The sequence below is a fragment of the Danio rerio genome, chromosome 2 (genome assembly GCF_052040795.2).
Source record: "Danio rerio strain M-AB ecotype USA chromosome 2, GRCz13ab, whole genome shotgun sequence".
Classification (NCBI taxonomy): Eukaryota; Metazoa; Chordata; class Actinopteri; order Cypriniformes; family Danionidae; genus Danio; species Danio rerio.
In genome coordinates, this window is record NC_141022.1 from 36,806,910 (window position 1) to 36,834,313 (window position 27,404).

The window sequence follows — 27,404 nt, forward strand, 5'->3', positions numbered from 1 at the left end:
CGCGTCTCCTCTTATTATCTCATATATAAAGTTACAGGATGTTAGTGTTGTTGTTTCTGCTAGTCTATTGCAACATCTGTCACATGAAAACATAACTTTTTGAGGGGCAGATTATTGAGTTTCTTCCACAAGGCTGACAGTTTAGAGATACAATGTTCCCCTTCCAATAAACAGCCTTGTCCCTGAGCAGTCATTTGGAATGGCGCTGGTAAAAGGTGGGTGTTAAAATAATAAGGTGTAAATATGAGATTTATTACTTTTTTATGATCCATTTTACCTTGTTTAGAAGAATGCATATTTTATATTTTACAAACATTAGCAAATGCATTATCCATTTCTTACTCAGTGCTGTGTATATTACAATTTGTAGTTCCTTGCTGATTACAAATCACATGATTGTAATCACTACACATTAGGTAATGTAATCTGATTACATTTTACAATAATGGATTACTTTTGACCATATTTGTATACATAGTCAAGACAACTGTAATAAAAACTGTAAAACCGTTCTTTTAAAATAAAGTGACTTTTTTTTTTTTTTTTTTTTAACAAAATAGCTTTTGGAATGTGATACATAGATTTACATGTAATTAGTCATTACCCAGCTCTGGTGCTGCACCAGAAATATGCATTTATAAATGTTACTGTTTAGAGACTGCTGCAGAAAGGCATCTCCAAATCAACTATTCACCTTTGACTGACTTCTTTATGTAATTTGGGTTCAGTTTGTTCCACATTTCAGTGACAAACATGTTTCCCATAAAACCCATAGCAATAAAACTTTCTTTTGTCATTAAAGGTGCTGTAGGTCAGGGGTGTCCAAACTCGGTCCAGGAGGGCCGGTGTCCTGGAGAGTTTCTCACACGCTGCCCTAAGCAACAACAATGTATGTATATGTATTCCAGCAAAACTAAAATAAAGAAAAACTCTATTCAGAAGAGAAGTATGATAAGAATTATTGTCTTGTCCAGTAGTGTAGTCCTAAAATAAGGTGGTGTACTATTACACACTCATCCCAAATTTTAGAAAAAAAAAATAAGGAAAAGAAAACAACAAAAGTCTAAATTTCTTTAATATATTATTATATATACAGTTAAAGTACAGAGCAAGGAAATGTTTACAATATGTCTGATAATATGTTTTCTTCTTCAGAAAGTCTTATTTGTTTTATTTCGGTTAAAATAAAAATGGTTTATAATTTTAATTTTAAGGTCAATATTATTAGCCCCTTTAAGCTGCCTAAGTACCTTAACCTATCTGGTTTACACAATTACCCTAGTTAAGCCTTTAAATGTCACTTTAAGCTCTATAGAAGTGTCCTGAAAAATATCTAGTAAAATATTATCTACTCTCATCATGACAAAGATAAATCAGTTATTTAGAGATGAGTTATTAAAACTATTTTGTTCAGAAATGTGTTGCAATAAAAATATTCTCTTCGATAAACATACATTGTTAAAGAAAATATATGGGGGTCTAATAATTCTGACTTTAACTGTGTGTGTGCATGTGTGTGTGTATATTAATATGTGTGTGTGTGTGTGTGTGTGTGTGTGTGTGTGTGTGTGTGTGTGTGTGTGTGTGTGTGTGTGTGTGTTAATACTGTACAAAAATCGTGTTTCAAGACAGTTAAACTAACAAATTTAAATAAAAATAAAAATCAGGAAAACAAAAGCAAAGCACACTTCTTTAAAAACTCAAACACTATACTCAAGTACATTTTTTCCAGGAATTAAATAAATAAAAGGGGCACTTTTTTTAAAATTCAAAATGGCATAAATATAAACGTACAGGCTAATTTACATATTTTACAGTCCTAAAATAATTTTGAATACAACACAACACATGAAAGCAACGCCCATGCTGTTTTAGAATTTTATCTAAATGTTTTAGCGAGACATAATTCAGTTGACTTGTCTTTTTTCAGCTGCTGCAGTCGTCAGGAGATGGGGAATGGCGCAATAAAAACAAAAATGCACAGATTGCAACAAAAAAGGATGCGAATTAAAAAACATTTGGTATACAATTAAAGGGGACACGAATACACGTAAATTAGGGAAGTTTAATCAGCAAAACAAGTGAGTATAACGAGGGTAAATCCAAATATTGATCTTCAGAAGTCGTAATACCTAAACGTCTCGTGAAAAAAGTAGGCATACGGAGTATATATCTGCATAGCCCAAAATACATCATTGGTCTTGTCCAGTCACTTGGGAAATATCTGAAAATTAAAATGAATTAAAATGTAATCATTTGTCTTCAACTTTATGAATGAAGAATAATCCAGCATGGCATTCTTGTAGCATCAGATTTATTGATTGTATACAAAAAGTATGTTTGATATGACATAATGCATTCTATATAAGATATAGTTTTCTTGACATTCAATGTACAAAAACCTTGATAGACAGAAAGTCTTTAAAAATGCGCCCAAGGCATGAAGACCTGAGGCCGTCAGTAGTTTCTAACACCAGTCATTGTGTAGGTGTGGAAATCCTGCCCACTTCTGTCCCTCTCTCACATAAACAAGCATCGAGCGCAGATGAAGTTCTTTCCAGAGAATGGCTGAGGGCAGAAAAGGTGACAGAGAAGAGATGGTGAGCGTTGCGTACACAACTCTGAGTGTGTGAGTTCTCAGGGTGGGAGGGTTTGCTGACCCAAGGAAATGGCATCAAAAATAAAAGAGCATTCATTGTGGCACTGGTGTGATTTTGAAAACTACAAAGCGAGATCTGCTGAGGTGAGCGGAGGATATAGAGCATCCTAACCACATAGATTGCGTTTGTGCTTTGCAAGGTTAATTATGAGAGTTTTCTACATGCATCGTTTGATTGAATTGTTAGCACAAGAAAGTTCTGGATGGAATAATTGGATGACTTAAAGGAATAGTTCACCCATAACATTTAGGGCTCTATTTTAACGATCTAGGCGCAAACGCATTAAGAGCGTGTCCGAATTCACTTTTGCTATTTTTATGCCGCAGCACATGGTCTAACAGGATTGTGCTTATTCTCTTAATGAGTTATGGGTGTGTTTTGAGCCTCCTGTGCATTAAACCAATCTCATCTCTCCTTTCCTTTAAAAGTCATTTGCGTCACGCCATGGCGCATTTGCTATTTACATGGTGGACTTTGTAAGTGAAAAAATGGAACGATTCAATAGTGAGAAAACAGTTAAACAGACCATCTGCAGCACAAGGATAAAGAACGAGCCTCCTCCATTCGGCCTCTTTACTTTCTCTTTACTTTACTTTTACTCTTTACTCCTTTACTTTTGTGTTTAAGAAAACGGTGTTGTACTCACTCCACTGAAGACATCCATTAGCCTCCATAATTGATTTTGTTTGTCAAGCGCAAAGATTTCTTTTAAAACCATTTCTAAATTTAGTTTTAATTTCCAGCAAATGAATAAATGAACAACAATAACGAAGTGTGTTCAAAATCTAAGTTATATCCAAACGCACGTCCTGTTCTTATGCCCCATATGGTCCAAAACTCGACAGGTGGACACATCTAAGCTTGTTTTTATTAAAACAAATATAAATATGCATATAATAAATAATATTAATAATAACAGTAACATTATACAAAAGCAAATTATCATGAACAAACTAAAAAAAAATCCCGCCGAGATGAAGTAGGGATGGAGGCACATTGCACAAAACACATCTTGCGCCTTATTGCGCTGGGTGCATAATAGAGCCCTTAAATTTATTCACTATTTACTCACCCTCAAGTTGAAATAAACTTTTTTTTTTCTGTTGAACACAAACTATTGACATTCATAGTAGAAAAAAACAAAATCTATGAAAGTCAATGGTTACCGGTTTCCAGCTTTCTTCAAAATATCTTCTTTTGTTTTCATCAGAAAAAAGAAAATAAAAAAGGTTTGAAACAAGTTAAGGGTGGATAAATGATGACTGAATTTTCCTTTTTGAGTGATCTATCCCTTTAAATGTGTATACTTATTTATTTATAAATATATATATATATATATATATATATATATATATATATATATATATATATATATATATATATATATATATATATATATTTGATTTCCAGTGACAAAACTAAAGAAAAATGCAACTCTGTATCTACACTGGAGACTGCAATTCAGCTTATTTGCAATTGTAACCAATAAAAAAAAAAGATTTAAGCCCCTCAAATATTGTATGCCCAGACTAGCTTAAAAAAAATTATCTATCATCTATAGCTACTTTACAGCATTTGAAAACATGGTTTCATAATGTGTACTCCATAATTTTACACAGGTTTGGGTTAGGTTAAAGGTTATCCTGACAGGTTGCATGCAACAATATGTGTCTCCAATATGCTGGAGCTACTTTCACTCTGTATTCCTAAAATGGACAGGAATGAATTTTCATTTTAGGGAAATAAAAAAAAGATGTGCGCTCTGCAACATTTTTCTCCTTCAATTTAATATGTACCTTGATACAAGAACTAGGAAAGGAATATAATCTCATCTCACCAAGACTGAAACAGATTCCTTTTCATTTGCCAAGACATTTCGGGACAAGCATAATGTCTTTTTAATACGGAAATTGGCTTGAAATCTCATTCGAGCGAATTCACTGCATTCTGCAACACTGTTCAGCACGTTTAAAATGCAGGTCACAGCGCTAGGGTAAATATTACTGGATATAACTACCAATCTGTAAAAAAGAGTAACCACTTTTTCCTTACATTCAGCTATGGATGTCATCCTTATGGCTATTTATATATGTAAAATCATAAGCCTTGAGGCGAAATTGCGTAAGGTAAGCATTAACGGTTGTTCCTCTTGATGGTAAATGTACAAATACAGTGTGGCAGAAGTAATGCACTTATAACTGACAGGTAGCAGCACCCAAGGGACGGAGGTGATGAAACACTCAAGAAGGAAACCAATGTTGGCAACGCAGCGACTGCTTGGGTCAGCAGTAAAGACAACACAAATGCACACAGAAAAATGAAATAGGCTGGTGAAGCGAAAATGAGAGGCATGAGGAGAATAGATGAGGAAAAGTGTGTTTTAAAAAGGAGAAGGAGAGTAGCCGGCCTCTCATTAATGACTTCCTCTGTGCTGGGCTGAAAGAATCATTGATAGCACAAAAGAGATGCTCACGCTGCGCAGGAAAGCCGATAAGAGGGGAAAAATAGCTTGAACTCCCCTCACATTTACCCCTCATAAAACATCTGAAGGCATCAGCTTGGTGTTTTCAGGCAGTAAAATAAAACGGGAAGAAATGTAACATTGTTTTAGGCTTGCAAATGATCTGAAAGAAGAACATTTCAATAAATTTCTATGTTTTTTTTTTTTTTTTGTGGAAGAGGTGAATAACACAGGGTCCAGAATTAACATTTGCAGTATGTCAAATGTGAGGGAAAATTGTCTTGATTAAAAATAAATAAAAAAGGCAAATTAATTATATTTTAAGTAAAAAAATAATATATCCTTTCTATCAGCCATAATGAATTAATATAATGGTAAACATAATGGTTTGATTTGATCAAAATTAATTGAAACAAGCAGCATTTAGTTAAAGGAAAAGTTTATGACAATGTAAAAGTCATTACTATCATGTCTGGTCCATTAATTAAAAATGATTTACTTTAATAAAAGATTCACACATAAAATATGCTCTCACAAATCTGATAAAAGCCATAGTCATAGGGACAAATTTAGTTCTTGTGAGAGAAAAATTGCAATATAAAATGACATTTGCTGTTTGTTCAAACTAATTATATTAATTGAGTTAAAACATTTGAGTAGTTTTTTTTTTGTTGAAAACTTAACTTTCGCATGAGACGTTAAACCGAGGTCCCGACTCTCTGTGGTCGTTAAAAATCCCAGGATGTCCTTCGAAAGGAGTGGGGGTTTAACCCCGGCATCCTGGCCAAATCTGCCAACTGGCCTTTGTCTATCATGGTTTCCTAACCATCCCCATATTCCAATTGGCTTCATCGCTGTCTCCTCTCCACCAATCAGCTGGTGTGTGGTGTGCGGTCTGGCGCAAAATGGCTGCCGTCGCGTCATCCAGGTGGATGCTGCACACTGGTGGTGGATGAGGAGATCCCCCCATTGTGTGTAAAGCGCTTTGAGTGCCCAGAAAAGCGCTATATAAATGTAAGGAATTATTATTATTAATTATTATTATTATTATTATTAACTGTTTTATGATCAATCCACTTAAATTTTGGGGACTTTAACCATTTTTAAGGTATACCGCAGTTTGGAAAAGTCAGGGTTTTAAAACTGCCATAATTTTCTGCTATACCGCTCCTGACTTCCTACAGTATATGTATATGTACGTTATTTTAAATCATCATTAATATTTTTTTTACATTTTTATATTTTGTTTTTTAGGACAACAGTCTCTCCAGCAGAAAGATCTCCAAATACGCCTTTTCAAGTTGATGAACACAACACAAGTCAATGATTAATTCAAATTATTTAGCCTGACATGTTTACTGCTCCTAAATATATCCTAAAATGAAATATATTGTGTTCAAAAGGGAAAAAGTTCTTGTTTTTTACCCAGACATTTAAAAAGAACATATTTTAGAGCAGTAATCACAAAACCGTAAAACCGTGATATTTTTATCCAAGATATTTTTATTATACCGTCAGAAGCATATACCGACCCATGCCTTATTAAATTTGCAAAAACTAACAAGTTAACTTAATTCTTTCATGTTGTTTCAATACAAATCAATTGTGTGGAAGCCAGTGTTTTTTTACAGTGTACAGCAAATTTATAAGCCTTCCGCTAATCTTTTTTTATTATAACTTTCTACTTACTTATTTTACTTATAACTTACTTCTCACTTATTTTTTTTAAATTTGTCTGGATTAAAAGCTTTTTTAGATTGGTTCAAAACTATTTTTAAAATTAGTTATTAGTTTATTAGCCCCTTTAACCCCTTTTTTTCCCATAATTTCTAAAATATTAGCCTTCAACAAATGGTTGATATGTTGGTTTATGGTAAACGTACAGGACTTAATACATATCCTAGGAGAAATCTGAAAATATGGAGCGTGAGACCAATTTAAAAACATATTCAAAATAAAACATGTTTGAATACTAAATCATCTGTATTTTTTGAAGTATGCCATAAAATATTTCAGTTTCTCATTTAACATTTTTTTTCTTTTTTTTTTCCTTTTCTTTTTTTTTTTTTACAATGAAACCAAAATCAAGTAACAGTGCAATTTTTATTTTTTTTGGTAAACCAACAATGATGTTATTACTTAAAACAATAAAAACATGATCAACCGTTTGGTAGATGGGCAGTCATCTCTGATTTTTTTTTAGATAGGCTACAGATCAAACCATTGTTGACTACTGACTTGCCTAATTTAACTTATCTGCCAAGTTAACCTAATTGACCTAGTGGAAGTCTTTACATTTTAAGAAAGAGCACTAGTATCTTGCAAAATAACTCAAAATATATTATGAACTGCCATCTTGGCAAAGATAAAATAAATGTGTAAATAGAAATAAAAATAAAAAGAGTTTAAAATGTTTTGAAGAAATGACGGTTAATATTTGGAAAAATTAAACAGAAGAGCTAATAATTTTGACTTCAACTGTAGATTCACAGCCAGTAAATCACAATTATGGTCATTAAAATATCTCAGTTGACTCAAATCGTAAGGTGCACTCAAATTACTTTTTGCTGCTTGGTATAACTATTTATATAAAATGAGCTCAAACAACAATTCTTGAGTTTTTTTTTTGGGACAGGCTAATTATTTTATGTTTAATCAGCTTAAAATTGTAAAAAGTTAACTTAATTGATTTGCATTGGGATGACATGAAGGGACTGTGTGGAACCCAGCATATTTTACAGTGTCAAAATGTTGATTTTGGACCCTGGGTGAACATTTTTGATAATAGAAATATTAGATTTAAACCCTCCAAGCATGATCATCATAAGAGGTGTTAAGACTTTAAGAACTGATCAACATGTGCATTATTTGTCAAAGCACCTATCTCTAACTTCACCCTTCAAGAATTTATAAAATCCCTTGATATATGACAGACCTAAATATGAATCTTTGAGGCAAATGAAAGTAAACAAAGAAAAAGTGGCACAGTCAAGTTTTGAGCCGGTGCTGCTAAAGATAAAGAGGTTCGGTCATCGGCAACTTCAACAAATCTCTCAGCGGAAAAGTTCTTTGCTGATTCTCCAGATAGCCATTCATAACATATCGACTGACACAGCCATGTGCTTGTAGGACTCATCCAGATCCAGTCTAATCACACTAGAGTCCCCATGAAAAATATCCCGACATCGATTTCATCCTAGAAACACCGAGAAATGTTTTCACGATCGACGAAATTCAGCGTAGTCCCAAGTGATCATACAAAAATCAAAGAGCGCAAGAGATAGAGACACAATCCAAGCACCGATTCGTCAACCTCACAGGTTCCACCAACATCTCGAGATACAAAAGAAGAGATTTGAACGCTGCAAGCATCGCAGGTGCAAAGACACATTCGCTTGTAAAATGTACAGTGTGTTTCTGACTGATTTACATCGAGTGGCCGGGCTGTCCTTCGCAGATTAACGTCACTCACCAAAAAACAGAAGTGAACAATCCTTCTGCTCCAGCCTAAAACGCCTATTGACCCTCAAGGTCTGAACGAGCCAGCCATCGGGAGTATGAAAATGATGCTCCTGTCTTGTCCAGACTCCATGTGCACATCTCCATCTGGATCAGGATATAAATCTACATCCATGGATCCTCACTAAGCTTCCATGTATTCCTGAGAACTAACCTGTTCAGCATATCACTGCTGCATCAGAGTGACCCTGGGCAGAGTTTGTGTGTGTACAGTACGTGTGTGTTCGTGTGCTGAGCTTTAGGAAGGTCATGATGATGTCCCGGGTTTAGACTCTCTATCCTTTGAGGGGTCTTGGAGGAGGCTTGCCGATCTCTACTGAAATGTTGGTGTAGAGCGGGTACTTCTTTATGGAGACCACTCTATACATGAGCGAGCTGATGCCATCTTTTCTCATGGTGTTCTTGGTGTTCTGGATCTTACTGAACCTGGAGAACGAAGTCGAAAACAGACAGTATTAGATGATAGGGCTGCATTATATTGGAAATACCTGACATTGCCATATTCTTTTGTTCTGCGATATATATTGCAATATAAATACAATTTCACAAGATGACATAAATAATTCTATTTGGATAGAATTGATCGTTTTATTTGATTGATTGGGGTGATTCTGTAGGTGCATCTGCATAAAACCTAATAAACAATCTACAAGCATACAAAAACAATAAAAAACACACACAAAAAAACATTAAAGAAATGAAATAAACCATTATTTATTGTTTTCCTAGGAGTCTAACAGTATTCAGGTACAGTATTTCAGTAATCTAATGTAAAATAATACTGCATAGTCTCCGTTGTATAAATAATTCAATAAAATGAATTGTTACAATGGTACACTTTCTTATGCCTTAATGGTTTCAAATTCCTCATACAGTCACATGCCTCAAAAACACATGCAAATGATAAATTATAATCCAGAATCAACAATGCAAATCTTACAATGTGACTATTGTGAACGCTTACATTGTGAAATCGATGCTGAAATGATATATTGTGCAGCCCTATTTGAAGAGTCTTGTTTTTTTAAGGGCACCTACAGTATGATGAAAACACATCTTTTAGGAGCTGTTTGGACAGCACTGTTTGTAGGTATAGTGTGTCCACAGTCATATTAGTGTGATACAAACACAATAAATCTCTTTTTAAAATTTTCTGACGTTAAAATAGGATCCAAATCCCTTCCATTTTGTTCTGTTCAGCTTGCTGTGATCATCAGTCATCATCAGATATGATCATGAATCAGTTTTACAAATTTGAAATGTTTTCATAACAGTGCATTTCACCATGTCTATCACCACAGCCGTGTGTCAGTACAATTATAAAAGAAGACGCTCCAATCCTGGTTTGTGGTTTGTTTGGTAAATCAGGTTTATTTTGTAGATTATTTCGTGTTTTGCCAAATTTTTTTTAATTTGTCTCATTTGCATTGTCCATGTTTGGCTTAAACCTGGTCAATCAGAAAGGAGAAAACAGCAAGCACGCTGATTTCATGAAATGAAAAATCTAGTTGTAGCATCCACACAACACTGTACCCAGGCCAGCGTTTTCAGAAAGTTTCTGTTTTAGCCACCTGATACTCTGTTTTTGTGTGGACAAACCACAAAACCGCAAAGAAAAAAGTACGATTTTGAAAATAAGCGTATGTGTGGACAGGGCCTAAGTTGTTAACCAAATCTAATTGTGTATGCATGTTGGTTAAAAAAAAAAACAGAAAACAGTAAAGTTTAAGGGCAAATAAAAGAAGTTTTGAAATAGTATATTGCCAAGGTTGGTGTTTAGATAAATATTTATGCAGAAAATGTGCTTCTGCAAGCTCTATCCAGTCCTTGGAGCAACCTTTGTGTTGGACTGATTCTGTTTGAAATTGTGACATCAGTTCGATCTTTGATTTCATTTTTTCAAACATTATATATCAGGCCCGTAGGCAGCCTGTGTAGTGGTTAACTTTTTTTTCCAGAAAGTGGACTTTTTTGCAGTAATACACCTTTAAATGTTCTTTTTAATCATGAGATTTAAATTCTACATTTTAAGCATTATTATTAGCTGGACCAGTTTCTCAGATGTTTATCATATCCACACTTTTTAATGTACCATTAATATTTCCTAAAGATTTAGAATAAAGAAATATGATACAAAAAATCTTATAAAAAAAAAACATTTATTACATCGTATATCAGAAGACAAAATATAAAGTTCTGTTAAAGTTTTAAATTAAAAATGAGTCTAATGTCATTTATTAGGCAAGTAACAAAGTGGCCAGCACATTCAACTTTCCTCAGTCAGAATTTGGCCATTTCAATAAAAAATAAAACATAACAACAACAAAAACAACAATAATAACAATAATAATAATAATTATTATTATTATTATTGTTATTATTTAGAGCGTCACAATTTTTCTAGCCTCTCTTGTAAAAAAAAACAAAAAAGTTAATTTGAAATTTCATGGATAAAAACAATAGGCAAAATACTCAAATCAGTTTTAATATGGTCTGCTCTTGGTGCTACAAACGTTTTTATTGGTCTTTTTTTTTTTTTTTAAATCAAGGGCCAAGATTTAGAATAAAAGTTACTTGTAAAACGCTTTTTCTATTTTAAAACAATACAGCAGTGAAAGATGACTTTACTTAAATCAGATTGTATGTTTTCTTGCACAGCTGGCCTTATAAAAAATATTTGTTAGTATTGGCCAAAACTGATTAGCTGAAGTCACACCTATTCTGCCAGGATTCTGCTTGGTCTTAAATACTTTTTTGGTAGGTTTTTATTTTTTTACTGTTCATGATGGCATAGCATTTAAAATAGGACAAGTGAGCTTTTTTTAAATTTTTATCTTCACAGTTTGGATTCATTTTGTTGTGAGAGGACAACAGAGGATAGACATAATTGTGATTTTGTTATTCTTTTAGAGCTGCAGGTGAAGATTATCAGACAAATGATCAATTGTAGGTCTATTCATACACCAAAATAACTTCAGAAGACCTAAATTGGAATATAATGCAGACGCTTCATTTGATGCTTTCATAGTGTTTAAGAGCCTTTTTTAAACCATGACAACTTATGGTAGGCTTCCTAAAATATTCAGATAAATAAACTTCCTTGAAAAAGTTTGTGATGGTCCCCTTTAGTCCTTGTGTCACCTGATTATTATTTGCAATGATATGGCATCCAATGTTTATTTATAATGCTGATGATACAGTAATATTACTCTACTCACTCTAAATTTACAGTACCCTACCATTCCAGTGAGTGTTATTTAATATTTATAACGAAGTTACTTTTACAGACAACAGAAATCTTAAATAAACAATCAACAACAAACATTTTGGGTAGACAATTTTTTCTTTGGATGATTTAGATTTAGATGCTAAATCCCTGTGGTAAATTTCCAACTGGCAGAACATGGTGCAAGTAAACCCAAGTTGATTGGTTTAACAGAAGAAATGGCATGCTGATAAAACACACTTATAAGTCTCCGCTGAATGCTAATGATACATAAATCCCAGTCGAAGCACACACATACGGTTATATCAATTTCAACCAGCAGGGGGTGAAATAACATCTATAAAAGGTGCACAGAGCTTTAACAAAGACAAAACAAACAACCCTTGCACTATTAGCCTTGAATCAAAACACACATTAAGTGGCACACTGAACATTTTCAAACACTTATGCAATATAACAGAATGGATTTTACATTAAATTTAGCTTAAAAAAAATAAAAGAAATAAGCTTCATGCTCTGGGCTCTGGAAGATAAGAGGAAAAAGACATATTAGCATATGAGACTCCCATGGTTATCAATAAAACGAAAGGTTCCTTAAGTTTAATGAGCTCAGCTAGAAAAGTACAAAGCATTCAGGAGGTGGGCTTTACCAGCAGTGTTTTATATTACATCTTAACCTCTATCCCTTAAGGCACTTAAAACGATATACATTTCAGCCTTCCCCCAAGAAGAACCATATTAATAAATAGCACACTTACTCTGAGAACGCCACAATAGTAGGAAAGAGTGTTCAGGTTGTCTGTTAAAGGGAAGCTTGATTTAGTGTATGCTGATCTGTCAACTTCTATATTGGCTTAGGTTACAAGCAGTGGTCAGCGAAGTATAAAAATCAGATACTTGAGCAAAAGTACAAATACCTTAATAAAAAATACTCTAGTAAAAGAATAAAGCAGCCCTTTTCAATTTTACTTGAGGTAAAGTACAAAAGTATTTCATTTGTAATGTACTGTAATGCTTATTTTGGAAGAAAAATGTGTAAACAAAAGTTTATTCATTCATTTTCTCATTGGCTTAGTCTCTTTATTAATCTGGGGTCGCCACAGCTAATTGAACTGCCAGTCTTGAACTTATCCAGCACATGTTTTACGTAGCGAATGCCCTTTCAGTTGCAACCCATCAGTGGGAAACACCCATACACACTCAATCCCCCACATAATTTAACCTACCTAATTCATCTTTTATCGCATGTCTTTGGACATGTGGTGGAAACCGGAGCATCCGGAGGAAACCGACGCCAACTAGGGGAAAACATGCAAACTCCACACAGAAATTCCAATTGACTCATCCAAGGCTCAAACCAGCGACCTTCTTGCTGTGAGGCGATTGTGCTACTCAAAGCGCCACCACGTCGCTCTTACCAAAAGTTGTCAGGTGTAATTTACAGTATGATATAAAAAATATTTAAATAGTAACATATCATATAACTTATTAGTGTATGACTATAATAAAAACAAAATGTGACAAATAAAAACACACCATAAAATATATAACATGTTAAAAAATATAAATATAAAAGCTAAGCTATGTAATCATATAAAGTCTAATATGTGTTACAGCAGCAAAATATGATCATTAATTTACATTACGTTAATGTTATATTTAGATTTACAACAAAACCTACCCCATTTAGATCAGTTTGTAAATTCAGCTAATTATTTGCTTAAGACTCACTTTGAATGAATCATATGAATACAGTAAGTGAGCTTTTTACTGGAGACTCGGTCTGAATGAATCATTTGAATCAGTGAGTCGTTGACTTAAGAACAGATGTGGTGGTCAGATACTATAAGTAGATACTATAAGTACTACAATTGGGTAGCGCTGTCGCAAGAAGGTCGCTGGTTCAAGCCCCAGCTGGGCCAGTTGACATTTCTGTGTGAAGTTCCCATGTTCTCCTCGTGTTCATGTGTGCTCTGGTTTTCCCCACAAGGACATGCGCTATAAGTGAATTGGGTAAGCTAAATTGTCTGTAGTGTACTGTATGTGTGTATGTGTACAGTATACCTGGTCCTCCTGGTTGGGGGTTGAGCATTGGGCTAACTACCCACCTCCTAAAAATGAGATGTTACAAAACACCAACATGCTGCGGCCAAATATCAATTTTGATATAAATGGCCCTGGAAGTAAGTATTAGATGTTAGTATGAATATGTTAGTTTGTTAGTGTGCTACAAAACAGTGACAAAATTCACATTTAGAAGATATAAACCAGACACAAACATCCAAAGCTTGCAGTTTGCCACTTCTGCCTAAATCAGGGGTGTCTAAACTGGGTCCTGGAGGGATGGTGTCCTGCAGATTTTAGCTCCAACTTGCCTCAACACACCTGCATGGATGTTTCTAGAAAGCTTAGCGAGAGCTTGATTAGCTGGCCCAGGTGTGTCTGATTATGGTTGGAACTAATCTTTGCAGGACACCGGCCCTCAAGGACCGAGTGAGGACACCCCTGGTCTAAATAGATCAACAAGCTCTGCCCCCTTCTCATTTGCTTTTCATTTGATGCGCTTGACCTCAACCACTTTCACAGGCAGAGCTGTGATGAAGCATTTCAATGTTTTTATTTTTAAATAGGGATGAGCTTCTCTACTGTATATCTCTTCCTCTATTATTGTTTCAGTTGAGATTATGTCAAACATCAAATTAAAAAATGTCCATTTCAAAGCATTTCACCAGACCTTTAAAAAAAGTACAGTAGTGAAATAAAAATGCTTAATGTACAACGCTGATAATTAAATAATATGTGGATTATGATTCATATAGACTACTTGAATGAAATAAAGTATTTAAGTAGGCTCACAGTGAAGCTGAATTAATATTCATGTGCACCAGTGAGCGGCAGCACTAACGAATCTGAGGACAGTTGATGAATAGAAGCAGAGCGTCTCATTATGGAGGCTGATGCTCTTCAGTGAAGTGACCAAACAAAGAGGGCCGTGGCATTAACAGAGCTGAGGAGAGGCCAGCCATTCATCAACTCCAACAACTCTTCTTTTTAAATAACGCTGTTGTTGAAGAACGCAGCCACTTACTCTTCTGCTACACATATGTATGCAGCACATCTTAAAAGCAAATTACCTGTGTGACAGGAAATTAAACAACAATACTTAGTCTCCAGAAGTTATAAAACCTAAAGTTCACAAGAAGTAAAAGCTGCATTATACAGTAATATGCATCTTAATTCAAGTGCTTGAGGTCATTAGGATTTTTTTTGTTCACAAGAATATTTTTAAATTGATAAAAAATGACAGCAATGACACTGACAATGTTGCAAAACATTTCAGTAACAAACACGTTTTTTCAAATTCATATAAACTGTTTTACCAAAAGTCGTAATTCATTATATTTAAAGAATTGCCTTACAGTAAAAAGGTCACTGGTTTATGTCCCAGCAGGGCCAGTTGGCATATCTGTGTGGAGTTTGCATGTTGTCCCCATGTCCGTGTGGGTTTCCTCATGGGGCTCCGGTTTCCCCCACAGTCCAAAGACATGTGCTATAGGTGACTTGAATAAACTAAATTGGTTGTCGTGTATGAGTGCATGTGTGAAAAAAATATTCATTGGATTTACTAAATAGTTTTAATGTAAGAGGTTGCAAACAATTTATATGGGGTGAATTTAAACAAACTAATTTAATAATGCCCAACTCAATTTGTTTAAATTCAGCTTATATAAATTGTTTGCAACCACTTACCTTAAAGAAAAGTAAATCTAATAAATCCCTTTTCATCGTATCTTAGTTTGTACATAAACTATTAATCTTCAATGTTCTTAATATTGCTAATAATATGGAATGTTTCTTAAGCAGAGTAATCATGTGGAAAATGTAACTTTACCAATATTGGAATTAGTGATATAATAAACAGAAAATTTATTTGATTTATTAAAATATCTCAGATTATTATTATTTCATTGCATTGTTGATGAAAAATAATGCATACTTACAGTAATAAGCATAAGGGAATATTAAAAATAAACATATATATATGGGCAATATCCCACGAGTAGCAGTGCGATATGGCTGTATATCAGCACTGGTGCGAGGCTGCAGGCAGAGTGCCTTAGCGTCCCATCAGTGCTGATATACAGCCATATTGAACTGCTACTCGTGGGACATTGCGTTTATACAACAGTTCAACGTCAAAACAGCAGAAGCTGTTCTTACTAACCAACGTCACTTTAGAGCTAGTGTTTGAATGATACTCTAATAGCCTAATCTCTAAATTGATTACAAAAGAGCTGATTTTGTCGGGGGTGACTCAACTAAAAAAGCCTCAAAAGTACATTTTGTTGTCTAACAGCAGTAATATTTGTCAAACTGTAGTGTCTGCTTGTTGCTGGCTGTATGTGGGCAGAGTAATACACTAAAGAGGTTGTAGGGATGCTGATATTACTTAAATATCTCACAGCTATCAGCCAATCAAATTCGAGAAGTAGACAGAACTGTTATATATATATATATATATATATATATATATATATATATATATATATATATATATATATATATATATATATATATATATATATATATATATACATATATAAGCTGCACTGACATTAATAGAACTATGACATAATAGTTCATGCTACTGACAATAACCAGATAATGGCTTACATTATATAATAAAAATAATAATAATAATAAATGTTGGTCAGCATTTTGAATATAGGTAAAATGTGACTTACTGAATTAAGCCTCATATAAAATAATTTTATATGGAGAATTTTAGCTAAAAAGTGAAACTTTAAAGGGCAACATTGTCATTAATGAGTCACTCAAGACTTATTTTTAACTACCAAAGGACATAAATACACTGTCCTCTCTACATGTGGAATTCAAAATAAATGAGGCCAAATACACTAAAATACACGGTAAGAGCGATATAAATAAAATCCAATAATCCAAATTTCCTACTCAGTTTTAAGAGGCCGTTCTGTTTGAGACTAAACCTCTTATCACATACAAACGAGCCATCTTACAATAATCCCCACAAGCCTCTAATGGAGGCAATAAAATCTAGAGAGGAAGGGATCATACACTAAATGACTTCCCATTATTCCAGTTATGGTGATAATCAATTATTAATCAGATGCCCAGATGAGTTGTGACTCTGCCACTTCCATGATGTGTGTCTGCTTGGGTTATTTCAGCCCTGGCACATGCAGAGAGAAAGAATCAGAGGAAGTGGTTTAGATGCTTCAATCTCAGTGCAGACATCCTGATGTATTGATTGTGGACAAGCCGCAGTGGCCATTGCTCTGAGGATGTTCATCATCATATGGCTGCCTTGCTTTTTTGGCACACTTAAAATGGGGCAGCTTAAAGTAAAGCTTTCTCTGACTTTCTGGCCAAGTAAAACTAATGAAACATTTGGAATATTTAATAGAGCATGATAAAATGAGTTAGATTATTTACTTTAAAAGTTTAACAAATTCAGATCATTTTAACGTGACAGTGATGATGCATCAGTAATAATAAAATGAACCCCATGTTGTCCTTATGCATTTTCAAACCTGTAAGACTTTTGTTTATTTTCAGAACACTAATAAAGATATTTTAATTCATCAATTGAAAGTCTGGTCACCCAAAATGTTGACACACTGTAAAAAAATATACGTATATTAGCAGTTATTAATATTTTGTAATTCATGCTTATATTGTTTATTTTTCTGTTTATTTATGCTTTTGAATTGCATTATGGGACCTTGAACTACCTTTTAACTTTAAAAAGTCTAGAAAAAATGACTTTTATTAACATTTTTAATAGGTTAAAGAAGATGCCCAAAGTAGGGCTTGCAGGCCAAAGTTGGTGCATGATTTGGTCCACCAATCCATCTTAAGAGAGGGAGAATGATGGCGAGGTGGTCGGGGTGACTGCCTTTGACAGGGGTTGTCATTTAGAATTTATAGTAACATTTTGTTTCTTTGTTTTATTGCTGAGCTACAAAAAAGCCAACTTAAAATAAATGATTCAACTAAATGTTGTAAATGAATCAGACTTTTGAAATGTAAATAGTGTCACTTGACAGATAAAGGCACAAGATACAGCATCTGCGAACAAATCAATAGAGGCTGGAGAAGCTCGAATTCAGCGTTAAACTCCATTGTGTTATTAATGGGATTGTTTGTGTTTTTACTGTAATATGTTCAACATAAAATGTTCAAAATTATACTGCATTAGTTAATATAATTTAAACAAACATTTTTAGGGATTTTTAAATATTACCGAATAAATTAGTCAATTACCCGTGGCAAATTATATATATATATATATGGTGTATATTTGGCCCACAGTCCTCAATCAAGTTTGCTTTTTTTGGCCCTTTATAGGAAAAAGTTTGGGCACTCTTGGTGATATATTGTCTGTGTTGGTGTTGTATATTACGTTACAAAAAACTTATAATAAACTGCCAGTACATTTTTTTTGTTTTGATGTTACAAACTTATGTCTCTCTCTATATAATTTCTACTATTTCAAACTACTTAAATGTCAATAAATGTCACTTTGTTAAACTGTAGAGTTGAATTTTTTTGCAGCATCAAAAGTGGACAGAGCAGAGAACAAGGTCCCATACTGCAATTCACAACTGTGAATAAATGGAAAACACTTGTGAATCAAAAAAATACAGAAACTGTTCTTTAACAAATTAATATGTTTGCTTAAAAGACTCATGCAGGATTCTGCCACTTCAGTATTGTAAGTTCTTGTTTTGGTGGCAGAGTCCAGGCACTAAGCCTGTCTTTTCTAGTATGTTGTGCTTGGCGTGAGTATTCTGTCATTTCTGTCATTGAACTCATCTTTTAAAAACGCCCTTTCGGCCATGCTCGGGCTGTGCGTGCTCCCACTTGATGCTGCTTGCTCGGGATGTGCGCTCTCGTCCTGGGTTTGTGTATGTTCTGTCTGCAGCATGCTGTTTCATTTTCAGCGTCTCAGTCTAGTTGGCTTCGGTTTCGGTTGGCACTGGGATAAAGCATGCACGTTGCATGTGTGAGTGCACAGTAAAAGTTTTTATTTATTGTGTACTCATGTCTTGCGTTCAGTCCTCTGTTGCTTTTGTGTTTAGCACATGATTCATGTTTACATGCACTGCCTGCTTTAGTGTTTTGTTTCATGTGAACATGCGGTTAATGACTTCTCTCATTGGCTGCATGTTCTAGTCCCGTTTTACGTGTTTCTTTGTGTCATGTGCTCCCCTGTCTATTATCTAGTCCCACCCTCCTTGTTAACCCCTTATTAGTTTATTATGTTCACCTGTTTGTTTGTTAATTCTTTCTCTTTATAGTCTCCTCTTGTCAGCTGTTCTGTGCCAGTTCGTCATATGTTGTGTCCTGTCAAGTCGTGTCCTGTTTGTCCAGCCCTGATCCTTGACAACCCTGCCCAGTAAAGTTTTTTTTTTTTTGTTCTTCTTTTGTTTTATTTTAAAATTAATAAATACTCATTTTATTATATCACTTGAGTCCTCGCTCCATTCTCCACCCACTGAACATGACCTTTATTTATTTAATTACCCATGTTTTAATTGAGGAAATGTAATAAATACATTTGAACTATATACGTACCTAATAGAACTATGAACGTACAGTAAGCAACTGTTTGATTTCACTCAATTAGGCCACATGTTTTAAAGAAAATCTACTGAATTTATCTGAAACGGGTAACAACAACAACAACAACAATAAATAAATAATAATAAAAAAGCCCAGCAACAACAACACTCTGGACACTTGGGCATTTTATTGCAAAGGTTATCTTTAAATGTATCTATAAAAAGTTATCTTTTCGATCCTTTTTATACTCATTTTCCTTTACAGGTATTTTGAAAATGTCTTTGAAAAGATGATAAGCCTTGAATTAAACTATTAAATAAAATATTTGAAAAAAAAATGAAGTTTCATTAATGCAAAAGCATTTGCAATTGATTAACAACATCATAGGCTCACAACAGGTCATTAATTATAGAATAATTAACTTCCTTATGGAGAAAATACATGAAGAAACTTAAGAGGCTGCACTTTATTAACCTCAAAATAGTTCAATCTTACAAATGCTGATATTCAGATTAAAAAAGACAAATTTATAAATACTGAAGCCTTTCATCAAATGAAAATGTGTGCTGTACCTACTGAAAAAAAAAACAGCTTAAACCAGCCTAGGCTGGTTGGCTGGTTTTAGCTGGTTGACCAGCCTGGTTTTGGGAGGTTTTGGCCATATTCAGACTGGGATCCAGCCATTTCCAGCCTGACCAGCTTGACCAGCCTAGCAAAGCTGGGAGCCCAGCCAAAACCAGATATGTCCAGCTTAAACCAGGCTGGTCAACCTGGTTTTAGCTGGTCATTTTTCAGCCTGACCAGCTAAGACCAGGCTGGAAATGGCTGGAAACCAGCCTGGAAATGGCTAAAACCCCTCTAAAACCAGGCTGGTCAGCCAGCTTAAACTAGCCAACCAGCCTAGGCTGGTTTAAGCGTTTTTTTTTTTTCAGCAGGGGTCAAAACTATTTAAAATGTTTAATACACAGCCTTTATTGTTCCTCCATCTTATCCCTGCAATGTTTTCACAGAGGAGCCCTTGGTTAATTGAAGAGCATGAGAAAAAACGATTTAGCTCACGATAAAGTGAACATTTTCCGGTCTGATGCTCGTAGCGAAGGTGGATCTCTGCGATCGACGCAGCATCATTTTTCCCCATTCGAGACAGAACATAAACAAACGACCTGTCTGTGACAACAGGCCCACTTTGGCGTGACATGTTTCAATTCATTAACTTCAGCACAGACACCTCATTCATTTCTAGCCATCGTTCTTCTGTCCTCTCCAACAAAAATGAGTTTAGCATGCGCTCGTGGCTCTCGGGGTGGGCCATGCTCATTACTTCATTTGTCTGAACCACTTGTAGAAAAAAAGACAAAAAGGAGGAAGAGCCAGACGTAAATAGAGAGACAGTAAGGGAGTGAACGAGAAAGAGAGATCAAGGAGGGGAAAAAGAATGAGAAAGAAACTGGGCAAAAGAGAATAAATCACTGACTCTTATCTTTGCACGGAGTTGAGTGAAACCTCCTACCAGAGAAAAGACCAATCCTAACTTTTAATGGCATTTCTTTTGCTTCTGTCTTGCCATTTCGCTCTGAGCTCTCCTAAGATTGACAACCACCAAGAAAGAGCGGACCAACCTGCAGCTACAGGAATCGTTTTGCAATTAGATGCTCCGCTGTGAAGCTTTTCTACCTGGGAACGATCTGGCTCACAGCCCAGCGTCCACGGATGGGCTTATCGACTCATTGATTGGGCTATTTTACACTCGGTGACGTCTGAGCTATTCGTGCATTAAGAAGCACCGCCAGCTGGCATAAACACACACACACACATTCATATTTAGCAGTCTGAATGCATCTTGAAAAGGACAAAACTTTCTAATAGCCCCAAACAACTGAGCGACAAAAGCTGGACGATGTTTACAAAACAATAAACAAACGATGATACTGTGTGGATTAATACAGCTACTGCAGCTATGGTATAATAGATTATTTTTCACTTGATTTATATTTCTTTTGAGGAAAATGTTTCCAGTGTTTTACCTGTTGTTTTAAAGGGACAGTTCATCCAAAAAAATAAAAGTCTGTCATTATTAACTCATTTCTGTCATTATTTACACAAGTCATTATCTGGACTTGTTCCTATCCAGTTACATTTTTTTTCTGTTGAACGCATACTTTGGGCCCATTGGTACCAATTGAGCATTGTGTCAATGCCACAGTCTACCTGAGTATTGTTGCTGACCATGTCCATTCCTTTATGACCAAAGCATATCCATCTTCTAATGGCCACTTCCAGCAGGATAATTCACCATGTCATAAAGTGCGAATCATCTCAGACTGGTTTCTTGAACATGACAATGAGTTCACTGTACTCAAATGGCCTTCACAGTCACCAGATCCCAATCCAAAAGAGCACCGTTGGGGTGTGGTGGATTGGGAGATTCGCATCATGGATGTGCAGCCAAATCTGCAGCAACTGCTTGATGCTATCATGTCAATATAGACCAAAATCTCTGAAATATTTCAGGTACCTTGTTAAATGTATGCCAGGAAGCAAAAAGGGGTCCAACCCGGTACTAGTAACGTGTACCTAATAAAGTGGCCAGCACGTGTATATTGAACAATGTTGGAAACCTGAAACTATTGGCTTCCAAGGTAGTTATTTTTCCTGCTATGAATGTCAAAGGGTAAAGGTTTCCAACATTCTTCAAAATTTCTTCTTTTTTGTTCAACAAAAAAATTAAATAAATAAAACTGGGTTAGAACAAGTCAACAGTGAGTAAATGATTTTTTGTGTGAACTATCCTTTTAAATAACTGGTTAAACATTGGAAACATTTCCCTCAAAAGAAATATAAACTTTGATTATGTAGCTGTATTAATCTATAACTCCATATAAAATCCAGAAACTAAGCTTTTTTTGGTAAACGGCTTTCTAAAGGGTTAATGGTGCCAACTAATGATCAACAGTAAAAATTACAAATTTTACCTCTTCCCAACAGGGAAAACCACCAACAATCAAAAACACATGATTTTATGGTGTCATGGTTTTGCAATAAAAAATGTGGTTATAATGAAAGTTAATGGGGCAAAAACAGCCACCAACAGTAAATAGGGAGAACAAAATGGAAATCAATCAAAAACACTGCATCAAAGAGAATGTTGTTTCACATTTTCAAGACTTTAATAAAAGGTTTATTTGTTTATAAAGTAATAAAGTTTATTTTTAAAACATGTCATTTTGTGAGTTTTTTTTGTCTCCGAATCAGTAACATCATTTATGAGTTTGGCAAATAAAGAGGTAAAATCCTGTAAATAATAATAAACAAAAAAAAATTAGTAGTTTTGATCAGGACTGAGGTTGATTAATAGATTAATTAAAAAAAATGGACAAAAATAATTATCTGATGCATTTTTTCAGCAGTTTTTTATCATATGTTTCCATCCCTAACATAACAAAAGGCTAGCAAATTTAGTAGTGGTATAACGGATCACAAATCTCACGGTTCGGATCACACTACGGTTTTTGAGTCTTGGGTCGTACCATGTTTTGGATCAGCAAAAAAAGAGACAAATGTCATTTGCTTTCCATTTATTCAAAAATATTATGGCAAAAAACATTTAGTTTAACAAACAGAACTTACAACCTGTAATTTTAATAAAAATAAAAATCAAGAATAAACCAGCTGAAAAAAGGACATATTCAATACGAAAAGTTATCTTTGCTACTGTTGCTGTTAATGCTAAATATAAAAATCTAACATTTTGTACAACATGTCATATTTATTTCAATTAATGGTTCAACAATTCACACATAAAACTTTGTTTCATTACAGGTGGATCAATTTTGAAAACTTATTCAGTGACATAATTTTGATGATTGTTTGTCTCCACCTATTGGTTACACAATGTAATTGCCACCAGCGTCAAACATTTACCAGCATCACGTTCCATTAAACAGGGATTTTAATCTTTACCTTAAACATCAGTGTTTATATCTGAAATATAAACTGTTCTCCCAGTAATTCTGTGTTAATTAATTGTTTATAACTCACTGAAATAGTGTGAAAACTGAATCTCTCTCAATCAATTGCAGATTTGAATGCAGAAGAAGAATTAATAAACATATGCAAATCATTACCATTTATCATTCATGTTGCGCGGGTTCAAATTGAGATCACAATCTTTTACTGTTGAATTGTGCAGCTTTACACTGAATGGATTAATACAGGCTGAACAAATAGTATCAAACAAACACCTTTTATTTAATAATCTAAGAAAGCATCTAGGTAGGTCCTATCACAACTTCTTCCATTATCATTATATTTTACAGGGAAGCTAAAATGCTTTTATACACATGGTTTGAATGACGCAGGTGGCAATCTCTCTGCAGTTTTTATAAATGTTGGATTAACCTACAAGTTCAAAAAAAGTTATTAATCAGCAGGTTATGTGCGTTCAAACTGTGGATTGGGATCTGTACACCCCTAGAATTTAGTAAAACAACTATAGCAAGTTTTATTACATAAAAAGTCATCTGTTGTAAATGTTAATAAATTAAGTTGTTACTACACCCCTTGAGGAGTATCTTTATAAAAATTTAGCATTTTAACTACTTTGGCTCAGACTATAGATCTCAGACTTACTTTGGGAAACACTTGCTTAATTGTTTATTTCCCGAACGATGCATCATACAATGGTAGCTCAGCCGCGAGTTGTGTCGTTGTTTAGGAAACACACTCCAGATTGGCTGACCAAGAGACTCAATAAGCCAGCAGGGCACATGAGCACACGAAACACGTACTGCTGAAGTTAAGCTCAGAAACACAATCCACATGTAGTGTGTAAAATGTCAGTAACATCAAGCTATGTCTTATATCTGCTGTTTTAGATGCTCTGCTGGGTTTCAGATCAATAAGTCAGAGGCACAGGATAAGTGGTGTGATTTAACACTTCCTAACAGAGCATCTGAATGTTCAGACGGGACAGGCGCTTTAATATCACACAGGGAACAGTGTCTTACCTCTGGGGGTTTGGCTCATTGTGCTTGTCTCTCTCATGCTTGATCATCCTGTAGCGGCCGATTCTCACGTCGGGCCGAGACACTTTCATCCCATTGAGTGTGATTCTGAACAACAAGAAGAACAATGGAGAAAACCATGGTTAGCGGGTATGAGGTTTTATATTGACTGACTTATTGGCTTCATGCAGTCACAACAACGTCTAATGACTGTCATAATGGAGGTTTGAGGACAGAGGGCACAGCTGAACTTACAAACACTTGCTGATTGTTTCCGCTTTTTGTCCACATGTATTGCTTTCACCAGAAATCAAATGCTTTCTTACTTAGAGATTTTGTCCTGTTTCAAGTCCAAATATCTAAAAAAACGATTAAATCAAGAACCATTTTTAAGACAAAATGTGTCTTATTTTCAAAATTAGAAAGTTAAAAGTGCATTTCTAGTTTTAACAACCAAAATAATCAAAAAAGTGTATATCTTCCTAGATATCTCGACTCGAAACAAGACAAAACCTCTAAGTAGGGCAATATTTTTAGCAGAGTTCAAAGAACGTACTAAATTTGATGAAAATCTATTATATTATAGTTATTTCTTCATTCATTTTCCTTCGGCTTAGTCCCTTTATTTATCAGGGGTCCAACAGCAGAATGAACCATCAACTTATCCAGCATACGTTTTAGACAGTGGGTCCAGCTGCAACCCAGTACTGGAAAACATCCATAAACACTCATTCACACTCACACTATGGCCAACTTAGTTTATTCAATTCACCTATAGAGCATGTCTTTGGACAGTGGGGGAAATCAAAGCACCAGAAATCCACGCCGACATGGGGAGAACATGCAAACTCCATACAGAAATGCCAACTGACCCAACCAGGACTGGAACCAGTGACCTTCTTGCTGTGAGACGACAGTGCTAACCACTGAGCCACCGTGCAACCCTGTTATAATTATTATAATTGAAGTTAATTATACTGTATTATTAGTATTACCGTTATCATTATTATTAAATCATTACTAGAACTGCTCCTAACATTATCATCATTATTGCTGTTTATTATTATTATTATTATCAGTGTAGATTACTAATACACTACAAATACAGTTCTACTACTAGTATTTGATCTTCTTCATATTGTCATAATTATTATTTTTAATATTAATAATTGATGACTGCTGCTATTATGATAACACATTGTTCATATTTTTTTATTTTAGGAATCATAAATTCTGTAACTGCAATACTTAATAATAGGGAGTATGCAGAAGTATGCAGAAGGACTTTTAATTTTTCAGTAACCTGGGTCAAACGTTTCTGGTGAACTGTATGCCCTTACAAAATCGTCACGTTAAAGGTCTGTTTTCTTCAGGGGCTGATGACACAAAATGCGAGCCTTTTCAAATGATTTACTAACGGCTGTGAGCGTATCGCATGCTGCATTTGCGTCCTGCACGCTTCATGTTTTATAAATTGCCTGTTGCGCCTCGCACTTTTGCCGTTAAAAAAGTAAACTCTGAGCTAAAAAAGCATGTTGCGTCAGTCGCGTCATTTACATTCTCCAATAAATTGAAAGCAGAGACAGGGTTTGTGGTTTTGAGTTATCTGGAGCTGTAAGATTTCACAAATCTTGAATATCACAATGTTATTAAATATTGAAATTATAAAAAAAAAAAAATTATACCAATATGCATAAAAAGTGCACCGCACTTCTTTTTTTTTGTCAACAAAAAAGCATTGTGGTGCGCCTCGCGTTTTTAGAACATTAGGGGCCGGTCACATCAAATTCGTTTTTTTTGTTTCAAAAACACGAGGTGAACCGCAATGCTTTTTTCTTAAAAAATAAAAGAAGTGCAGTGTACTTTTTATGTCACTATGCAATGGCTGAATCAGCTGGGTATTGTGCGTAAGTGTTCCTGTTGATATTGGTATAATTCATTCATTCATTTTCTTTTCATAATAGTCCCTTTATTAATCTGGGGTCGCCACAGTGGAATGAACCGCCAACTTATCCAGCATACGTTTTACACAGCGGATGCCCTTCCAGCTGCAACCCATTACTAAGAAACATCCATACACTCTCAATCACACTCATATACTTTGGACAATTTAGCTTACCCAATTCACTTATATCACATGTCTTTGGACTTGTGGGAGAAACCGGAGCACCCGAAGGAAACTCATGCGAACACAGGGAGAACATACAAACTCCACACAGAATTTCCAACTGACCCAGCCGAGGCTCAAACCAGCGACCTTCTTGTTATAATTTTAATATTAAATAATATTGTGATATTTAAGATTTGTGAAGTCCTACAGCACTGGATTTCTCAAAACAGTAACCACTAGTCTCTCCTCTATCTTCAAAAGTCTCCGTAGTCGTCTTGACAACAGAAACACTGCTGTCACTTCAAGGGAAACCCTACCTCTGCTTTCATTTGACTGATGAATGACTCGCGACTGACGTAATGTGCTTTTTCCACTCTGAGTTGACTTTTTTCAACCCAGTGGGCAATGGCAAAAATGTTCGATATGATCAGGCCTGTAAAAAGCACGTTCTGTGTGTTTGGCCCCTTAAAAATCAACAATCTTCACTGCCTGATTTATATAAGATATAAAATGGGTCTCAGAATGTACAGGAAGAACTGAATTAATTTATTTTTCCCGTGCAATGTCTTTAAAATATTATTTTACTTAAATGAATGCGTGTATAGGTGTAAATGGCTTTTCATTTTTGTTTCACGCTTGAAGAACTAAATTAATGCTGAAGTCTATTTAACTGATTATATTTTAATTACATTACAATATCGATAGTGTAAAAGGAACCCTATAAAAACCTTTAAAAAAATCACATTAATTCTTCACCGGAAGTTTATCAATATGAAAAAAACACGAGGCCTGCCTATCCCTTATTTATTACAATACA

The 27,404-nt window shown here is 34.8% G+C and overlaps 1 protein-coding gene across 3 annotated transcripts in view; it reads right to left on the reverse strand.

The window, feature by feature from the left end:
- Positions 1-7,221: 7,221 nt before the first annotated feature.
- Positions 7,222-27,404, reverse strand: part of b4galt2 (beta-1,4-galactosyltransferase 2) — a 201,162-nt gene continuing 180,979 nt past the window's right edge. For 2 of the 3 annotated variants that reach the window (XM_087238548.1, XM_087238549.1), the window contains 2 exons: positions 24,481-24,585; positions 7,222-9,066 (listed from right to left, as the gene is read on the reverse strand). In XM_087238548.1, coding sequence (XP_087094674.1) covers positions 8,916-9,066; positions 24,481-24,585 — 256 coding nt within the window. In that variant the 3' untranslated portion in view covers positions 7,222-8,915. The remainder of the gene's footprint in view (positions 9,067-24,480; positions 24,586-27,404) is intronic. The other variant, NM_001128385.1, reaches the window with a different exon arrangement.